The following is a 9,267-nucleotide window of genomic DNA, read 5'->3' on the forward strand; positions in this document are numbered from 1 at the left end:
AAACCAAAAGACATCCTATATAAATTATCTAATTATTCCGAACATTTAAGATGTAGAATCAAGGAAGGATCATTCCTTTAAATAAATAGATAGAACAAAAAGTTATAAGAAAAGTTTCATTAGCAAGTCCCACTTCAGCAAAAACTGAACAACAGAATCACATGAAGTATGCATTTACAGGTTTGACTTACATCACAGTACAGCATCACTTTCTATTTTCTACACAACACGCACCACCAAACACAGTAACCAACTCTCACCATCTCCTCCAGCAACAGCAGCTCCCATCTACAGAGCTGTTGCAATGGAAGAGGAAAGCAGCACTGCCCAGCAGCCACCAGCCCAACATCTGCTCACTTCCAGTTCCCTGAGAAGTGGCCAAGCGGCACCCTGGGCAATGCAGAGCCACACAGCAGCGTGTGAACGGACTGGCTAAGAAGTGCTGCATCAAATAGAAGTGAAGGTAAAGAGAGGTGCATAAAGCTTTTCTCTACTGAAATACCAATACAAAATTGGCAAAGTCAAATAATGCAACTTTGAGTCCGAAGCAGAGCTTGAGGAACTGAATCCTGACTTATTTTGAAGATATGGATAGCGAAGGGGCTGACAATCCAACAGGAGTATATCAATCCTAATATATACACCCAGGAAGAGTCAAGTCTAAAGAAAAGAGGCATACTCTAGAGATAATATTATCTTAAACTAAATACAAATAAAAAAGAACCATCGTGAGTGAAATATAGGAAACTACAATGCTAGCTTTTATATTTAAAATTTTTTTAAAAAAAAGGATTAATTATTTGCCCAAATTCCTCCATTCCCATCCAAGTATTTGTGATCCCATACGCAAGACTCGTTGTGCCCTGCTCAGTGACCTGCAGTAATTTTCTTCACAACCAGCCCTGACTATTCACCACGTATGAACTGCCCCCGCTCTGCTGTTACAAGCATATCAAATCCTTCCATGGAGCAGAGCATACAGAGTCCTTTATGAAGTGTAAGCGTTGGCTTTCAACAACGGTATATAAATAGAATGTGGTCAAAACCAGCAGTGATTCAAAGCGTGGAGTGATACCTCTGAATGAAACTCAGAGCAGCCCAGAGGCCGGCCAGCTACAGCTGCCTTACGCTGACGCAGTGGAATTTCTATCAGTCAAATAAACCACTCAGATGCATGCAAGAACACCCCAAGCCAACCAGCCTCGGATATGCAGTCATACGAAAAATGAATGTTACTTCTGTGCATTTGATTCTTCTGTGCACATTTCCTTACCTTAGCGTGTGGAATACTGGTGTTCCAGTCCCATGGAGGTTACACAGCAGAAACCCCCTAATTGCCTCCTTTCCCCCACACCCAGGCTCAACACATGGCGCCAGCAGCATATTCCTTTTTTTAGCCCTTAGGGAATAAGTCTTCTCCTGCTACCAATTAGGGCTGTCAGCCCCATAGCTCAAGCGGTAAAAACCTGTGCTGCAATGCTCAGGAGTCAGGTTTCTGCTCCAGTGATGTATGAAGGAGAGGCAGTTGTGGAGCAGTTTTAAAATGCAATTTTACCTTCTTCCCAAGCACACAACAAGAAGAGAAATCAACTCAATGTGTAAAATCTCACAAGTAGCTCTGGTAGAGACTCCGATTGCAGGCAGCCGCTCCAAGAGCTGCAATTGCTCCGTTCCCTTCTTTTTCCTCTCTGACATCTGCATTATTTTACAGTTTCCAGCTCTTCCAAACAGTGATCTCCTTTCACTATTACTCACACAAAGTAAAGCATCTTACTAAGTGCATACATCTACACAACAGTGTTGTGCAGGAAAATATGAGCTTATCAGCTTTTAATTCCTGCACACATAAACATCAGTGCTTTAAAACAAACGAACAAACAAGACTGGAGGCATTTCAGTTCAGAGAAAATGAGCAGTAAGTACAATTTGATACAGCCAAATTAACTTTACAAGCACTTTCACAGCCTGGATTTTTTCCCCCATCGCTGACAGAAGGCAAACCTTCTCTGAGTATCCCATTTTTTGTTTCCTGTAAACCTGTAATGCCCTCAGGTCTGCATCAACGACTTCCCTTCTTTCAGTCTCTATCTTCAACACAAAGATTAACCTTAAATAAGAGCTTTAAAAAAAAAAAAAGAGGAAAAAAAAAAGAGACAAAAAGCAGAGGCATATAAAGCGAGGCTTATATATAGGAGAAGGATGGGCAGCACTGTGATAGCTGTGATCTTTGCTCTCTTCAGAATTTTATCAACTGTGGTACTTCAAAAGTGAACATAAATCTCTCCAGTAATATGAAATGCAGACATGAAGTTTCCTGAATTACATGTTAAAAACAGAACAAAGAAACACCGAATTGAATGAAAACACACGCGTGCTTTTGAAGATAAGAGCACTGTTTAAGCACTTGCAGAGTCAGGCTGAGTCTTACTACTCGTAGATAAGATGAGGCTTTATTACACAAAAGCTGAGAACAACCAATTTCGGCACAAATTTAATTTCAGAGTAAGAAAATCACCTTCAATGTTTGGAAATTTGGATGTATGGTCACATGAACTAGAGAGAAAAACACATGACATCTTTGCTTTTAAAAAGCTGTCAGCACAAAATCAGAGACAACACACCCACTATTCAGAGTGCCACATTCCTTGCAGTAATGCCTCCAATGTAGCACACCACTTTCCTCTTTCCAGATGGGTTTAATTTGATTTCTATAGGAGACCTGAAAATTGAATTCACTGACTACAGATAAAAATCTCCCTTGGAGGGAATATGCAATTCCCTTCTCCTCATGTTTCCCCCTCAACAGAAAAGGGGACATAATTTTTCCTTTCTCCAGTCTCATTGTTGGTAGTTGAAAAAATAACTCTTTTGGCACTGCTTCAGTCATTAGCAAGTAACAAACTGTGAAGTACAGCAATTCTGTGAGACTGTAAGAAATATTCTGTCTTTACGTGAGGCTCTGAGAACAAACACGGCACTGGGCAATGATGAGTTGCAGAGCTGCACACAGGGATTAATGTATGCCTGGTACACTTTGTCAGTCTGCTTTGACAAGAGGTATGGGAGACCTTTGAGCCAAACCAATACATTACATCCAATAGGATTTTTGTATATGTAAGGATCCTAACCTATTTAGCACTACTTTTTACCATTTTCCTGCATGTTCACAAGTAACATGAGACGAAAGGTAAATTAATGATTAAAAAAACAAACAAACAAAAAAAAAGACGCTTGGGAATACAGCAAAGCAGAACTGTGATGAAAATACTGGTGCTTAGATAGATGATGAAGTGAGGTCAGAAAAGATACAAAGACTGATTTTAAAGAAAGAACCAGAATAATTTCAAAGCCAGCTGTCTAAGCTGTAGAACCCACAGAAAGAGAAAACGAGATGGCATCAGAGCAGTTCTCTCATCTATATGAGCATTTGCTGTGATAGACTATTAAATCAGCAAGAAAATGAGTAACGTGTTCACAGCCCTGTACAGCTCACTTATAACATGAAACCAACTAATTCAGAGTCAAGAACGCACATGTTGAAAAGATTTCCCTGTGACATCAAAAGAATTTAAAAGCTTCTGGCCTAATAAAGGTTTGCACAAGAAGAGAAGAAGAAAGAAAACCCATGATAAATCATTTCTTTATCTGCCAACTCTAGTCACATTCCTTTAGTTTATGGGTTTGATGAAGATAGGTGTCAAGAGAAACACAAATACAGAAATGGGACACACATTTGCTAACATGCTAAAAAAGACGTAAATATATATATATAAATATATATTTATTGACACTGTTCTAACAGAGGACCTGAATTACTCAGTGCCAACGCAACCTCAGCTATCCTCATACAAAAATACACCAGGATGTGGAATCACAAACAACCACCACGATTAAGGTGACAAACAGAAAGCCAGGGGTGAACCAGGCATAGCCAAACTGCTGGCAACGCTCAAGAAAGCAGCAGATAAGACAGAAAGCCAGACTTTCACCAGATGCAATGCCTAACTGCCTGAAAGCTAACTTCTTTCCCTGCAAACTCTAACAGCAAACCTCCATTGGCAACTGAGGGCAACAGAGATGTAATGCTACTGACAATAGTGCACAGGATCATACTGGTGCTCCAACCAGACACGACAGCCCCAGGAGCAGCGCTGTTGCACCTTGTGCTACCTTCGTGAGACATCTCCTTCACAGCTTTGAAGAGATGCTGACGTGACAAGAATCTCTGGCAAATTAACCGCTGCTAAGCGAGCAGCAGAGCGACCCTGAGGAAATGACAGCGCTGAGGACAGCGCTTAGGGAAAGGAAATTAGAAAGACGTTCTATACACTGGAGACATTCACAGAGCACAGCCCGACACGGCAGCGGGCACAGAGGGAGCCTGCGCCAACTCTGCCTCGCGTCAGTCGTTCAGTCGGTCGGTCAGCCAGACGGTGCTGCACAGCACGCAGAACCGCGGTTCCCCGGGGCAAGGAGAAGCGGCGTGATTGCGCAGCGCTCGGGCAGGCAGCGGGCACGCGGCGCGCGCGCTCCCTGCAAAGCGAGCGGAGGGCTGCCGGCAGGGGAGCGGGAAAGGGGTCAGGCTGCCATCGCCAAGAACTGCAAGGGCTCGGGCCGCGGCGAGCAGGCCAGCGGGAGGACGAACAGCCCCAGAGCTTCCCTGCCGCCTTCCCCAGGGCTCAGCCCTCTTCCCGCCGGCCTCCCCACCGCCTCCCCCGCCTCAGCCCTCAGTCACCCACCAGCCCGCCGCCGCTGCTCGTCGCTTCCGGCTCCGTGAGGAGACGCCGCCGCCCTCCCTCCCGGCTTCAGGAGACGGCAGCGGCGCGCTCCCATGACGTCATAGCAAAGCGCCAAGCCGATTGGCTGGCGGCGGTAAAGCTCCGCCCCGCCGCCGTCCCGTTGCCAAGGATGACAGGGGGCGACTCTGGCACAGCGCGGGAAGGAGGCCGGCGCCATGGGGGACGTGCACGAGGCGCCGCGGCCGCGCATCGCCGCCGCGCAGCTGGCGCAGCACATCGGGCGGCCCGTCTGCTTCGTGGGGCGCGTCGAGAAGGTCCGTACGCAGTCCTTCCCCCGCTACTCCCCGGGAGGCTCCCCGGAAGCGCCGCTGCCCCTCGGCCGCCGAGTGCAGCCTCGCCCGGGCCGGCTGCAGCCTCCCTGCGGGCCGAGGGCCCTCTGTCCGCTCGCTCGTCTTTCGGCCGTCGCTGAGCGCACGGCGTCGTTTGTTTTGTAGATTCACCCGACGGGGAAACTTATAGTTCTGTCGGACGGAGAAGGCTGCAACGCGACGGTGGAGCTGAGCGAACCTGTAAGTAAGCAGCTGCGTTGTTGGCAATTTTTGGCTGCTGTGCAGACAGGCTTCGTTCCCCCCTTCCAGACACGTCCCTGGTTGGATGCTAAGGCTTGCCCTATTCGCTGCTTGTAGCACGGTGTGTTTCACCCCACGTCTTGTCTTTCTTTCACTTTTTTCCTTCATCACTTTACTGACCATATTCCTGCCCTTAACAAAATGCTTCGTAGAATCATAGAACGGCCTGGGTTGAAAAGGACCTCAAAGATCATCAAGTTTCCACCCCCTGCTATGTGCAGGGTCACCAACCACCAGACCAGGCTGCCCAGAGCCCATCCAGCCTGGCCCTGAACCCCTCCAGGGATGGGGCATCCACAACCTCCTCGGGCAACCTCTTCCAGTGTGTCACCATGCTAACCATCCTACACTTTGTGAGATTGATCAAAAACAAACCTCGAGAATATCTTGTTTTTAAGAGTCCCTTAAATGGATATTTCATGTGCAGCAATACTGTTTCCTTTGTGACCAAGTACCAGTAAAGGAGTAACTCCCAGGCATTTTCTCTATTTTTTTTTTTAACCTCTGAGGTATGTTGTAATTAAAGGATTACTGTAGTTGTGACACCTCCTGATGACAAACACTATAGTTTAACTGAGGGTGGCAGCAGTGTTTCCATCTTTTCCTCTGAATGAGTTGTTAAATATACAGGCAAGTCTGACTCCATTGCTGTGAAATAATTGCACCAATACTCTGACTTATAAGAATTGAGTCTCATTTGTGTAAAATGCAATCTGGAGAAGAGTTTGGTCTTACAAATATGAAACTGTGTTCATCTCCAAACTGCAAGAAAATGTCTTTCCTGCAGGTACTGCCCTGTATCTTAACTCTCACTTGAGCTCCTGAAAAGGTTTCCTGTGTTGAGCTGTTGCAACTTAGGCTGTCAGCATCTCACCAATGATTCTCTGACTTTCCATGATAGAGTAAATGGGTGAATGTCATAAATGCACAGCTGGATGCTGGGCATTTCAGTCTGTGCTGCAGTGCTGTGTAAGGAAGAAACGGGTGTGTTTAGAAAGATCACACAAGAGTCAGATACTGGAAGGGTATTACTGAAATAGTACCAGAGTCCTCAAATGAATATACTAAAATCAAAGAGGAAAAGAAAACAAATGATTTTAGGGTGAGATGAAATTTTTAGCCTAACTATTTTTTCTTACTCAACCAAAGGTTTATTACCTAAGAAATAATTTTGGATGATAATCTAAATCCTCCTTAATCTAGAATTACTGGCACTGCTTTCTAGCACAAATGATAATCCCTTAGCTTTCATAAAGTCTTACAATCTGCAAAGTTTTGAATGCAGCTCATTCAAATCTGGATTTTAATTGTCTCTGTTGCCCTAGACCAATCTTCAGTGTTTAGACAGCATAGTTTCATACACCCTCAAAGTTCAGTCTTCCCTCTGCTGCTGCTTCATACCTTTTCTGTGTAGTACTGAAGTGCCTTTACAAAAACTGTAAATCTGTAAGAGGTGCAAAGCTTTTGTTTTTGTTTTTTTTTTCCTGTTGTCTCTTAATCCTCCCCTCTCCCCACCAGTACTCATGTATGACTTGACACAGAACAGAATCTGTTGTAATGAACACACCTTCAGAGAATTCCTGGTTCGAGTGCTGTGCAGTGGAAATAACAGCTAATTTGGTGATGCTAATTTCATTTCTGGTACATTCTGCAGCTAGATGAAGAGATCTCAGGAATTCTTGAAGTGGTGGGAAGAGTCACAAATCAGGCAACCATCATGTGCATGTCATACGTCCAGTTCAGGGAAGATAAAAGTCCATTTGGTAAGTAAGGATATGTTAGAGCAAATTAATTTTGTATTCTGAACATTTATTCAGTAAATAAGGAGAGCATCATTATCCCTTCCTGTGGAGAGGATCATTCTTCAAGCTGCCTAATATGGTGTGGAAAATATATAAACAGACAATGGCATTAGAAAATACTACGTGCTGAATACGTTATTTTACTGCCAAACTGTAGGGACTGGTTCAAGGCCTGAGCTGACCTAGGCCATTGCCCCAGGCCTGATTGTTTCCCCATTCCCAGCTACACGGTTCTTTGTCTTCCCTGTCCTGTGTTGGACCTTGTGTGATGTCCAGTTATTAGCAGGCCTAAAAATAATCCCTCAAAAAGAAAGCAATGAGACTATGGCAGGGTTGGAAAACTGGAGAGCATGTAGGGGATGGAGAATACTCAACTGTATTGCTTTAAAACTGGCAGTGCTTTAATGCTGCAATTTGCTAGTGGGGAATTTAAGCTTTTTTCTTTTTTTGCCCTCTTTCAGATCTGGAACTCTACAATGAAGCACTGAAAATTATTCACGAATTCCCTGAATACTTCCCCTTTGGTACTGGGAGGAACAATTAATTCTTTTTAGAGCTTCAGGTGTGCAACATTACCTTGGCTGTCTTACCTGACAGCACGGTAAGACTTGCATTAGTTTCCAGCAAATATACTAAGAAGATGCTATTACACGTGCCATGTGTGGCCAGTGAAATATATTTTCTTAAAAACTTTTCTTTGCATGAGCTTAGTGAGAAGCAGAACATTTCTGTGGCTATCTTACTGACTGTATATATTTAATCCTTCTGCATTCATGAGGAATGCTCTCTTGCAGGATTTGCTAGAAATGGACATTTTGTAGGTGTCTTTTCCATTGTCCACGGAGGTCCCAGGATACTTAACACAAAACTCATACTGAAGATGTTTGGTAGGGTATTAACGTAAAGATATCTCAAAATATCTTTTGCTTTGATATAAATTTGTTGAATGTGGGGGGGAAGATTTATTTTGCATCTTGATAATGGTCACTTCTCCAATAAACATATGACTACGTACAACTGCTTGTGGTAGTATTATATCTACCTAGTGCTATTTCCAACGATACATGGTGATTCCTATTCCATTTTACCTAACACAAGTAATTTAATTTTGACAATGTGGAGCACAAGGTACTTGCCTTCTGCACTGCTGTTCAACATTAGAGACATTTAAGTGTCTGATTAGGCTTGTAACTCAATCACACTTGAAATCCCCATCACAAACGTCATTCTTGGTGGATGTCAAGGCAGAAGTACCAGGACTCTGCTAAGATGTCTTGATGATTTTACTCAGACAAACTTCCCCACAGTCCAGGGGGAATTTTATTCTATTACAATCCAGGCTATTTAATATCACACAGCAGAATTCTTACCTCTCCACGTAACACAGTTAAATCTAACTTCTGAAAAATTTTCTGTGATTTAATAAAATAGTTAGAAAGCATTTTAAGTAAACTTTTTTGTGTGTGGTTCCATATTCACTAGCCTTTTCTAGCTGCAGTTTTTATAGCTGGATTAAAACCTTATTAAGATCGCTAGCACTGTGCTTATTTATGAATGTCTCCATTTTTAGTCAAAGAATCTGTTTTTAAAGAGGCCTCATTTATCAAACTTACCACAAACTGCAGCACTACTCTGATTGTTACAAATCATAAGTGAATTAGTTCTTCCAGCTGAGTGGCTGATCAGGTTAATCAGGTGCTTTGTTTTCTTCCCTCTCTGCTTAGAAGTTGGACAGTGACAGGAGGTGAGGGAGAAGGACCTGAGAAGTATGAGTCAGTCTCATACTGTAAACCTGAACAAGAAGGTCCTTCTGGCATGACACCATACTCTGCTTTATGGTACCATTACTACTGTATTTTAGCATTCAGCAAAATTAAATGTCATTGCTAACAACTACATGCTTGTTTTACTGGCATTTAACTCTCTAGAATTATTCTACCTTAGAAAAAAAATCTATTTTGTGCATGTATATATATTGTAAAATATAACATGCAAATAGTTCTTTACAAGGTTATCTAAGCCCAATAAAACGGATTCCACCACTAGATGGCTACAGCACTTTACACCGACAGAGACCATCCTTGGATATGGGAACTT

At 43.4% G+C, this 9,267-nt stretch overlaps 2 protein-coding genes across 5 annotated transcripts in view; one reads left to right on the plus strand and one right to left on the minus strand.

The window, feature by feature from the left end:
* Positions 1-4,824, minus strand: part of UMAD1 (UBAP1-MVB12-associated (UMA) domain containing 1) — a 92,364-nt gene extending 87,540 nt beyond the window's left edge. For all 4 annotated transcript variants that reach the window (XR_006168401.1, XR_006168402.1, XM_042816458.1 and 1 more), the window contains exon 1: positions 4,740-4,824. The gene's annotated coding sequence lies outside the window, so the exon portion shown is untranslated. The remainder of the gene's footprint in view (positions 1-4,739) is intronic.
* A 130-nt stretch (positions 4,825-4,954) lies between these two features.
* Positions 4,955-8,187, plus strand: RPA3 (replication protein A3). The gene is made up of 4 exons (XM_042817022.1): positions 4,955-5,053; positions 5,234-5,308; positions 7,023-7,131; positions 7,632-8,187. Exons 1-4 carry the CDS (start codon positions 4,955-4,957, stop codon positions 7,712-7,714), a joined length of 366 nt encoding a protein of 121 aa, XP_042672956.1. The 3' UTR covers positions 7,715-8,187.
* The last annotated feature ends 1,080 nt before the right edge of the window (positions 8,188-9,267 follow it).

This window comes from Centrocercus urophasianus, unplaced genomic scaffold, assembly GCF_019232065.1.
Source record: "Centrocercus urophasianus isolate 14NV4802_14NV808 unplaced genomic scaffold, USGS_Curo_1.0 seq_16, whole genome shotgun sequence".
Lineage (NCBI taxonomy): Eukaryota > Metazoa > Chordata > Aves > Galliformes > Phasianidae > Centrocercus > Centrocercus urophasianus.

What these genes read in the sequence shown, in the direction of transcription:
- RPA3 (XM_042817022.1), top strand. Translation starts at nt 4,955, where the DNA reads ATGGGGGACGTGCACGAGGCGCCGCGGCCGCGCATCGCCGCCGCGCAG. An exon ending in TCGTGGGGCGCGTCGAGAAG is followed by an intron (nt 5,054 to 5,233) that starts GTCCGTACGCAG and finishes TTTGTTTTGTAG; the next exon opens with ATTCACCCGACGGGGAAACT. An exon ending in CGGTGGAGCTGAGCGAACCT is followed by an intron (nt 5,309 to 7,022) that starts GTAAGTAAGCAG and finishes TACATTCTGCAG; the next exon opens with CTAGATGAAGAGATCTCAGG.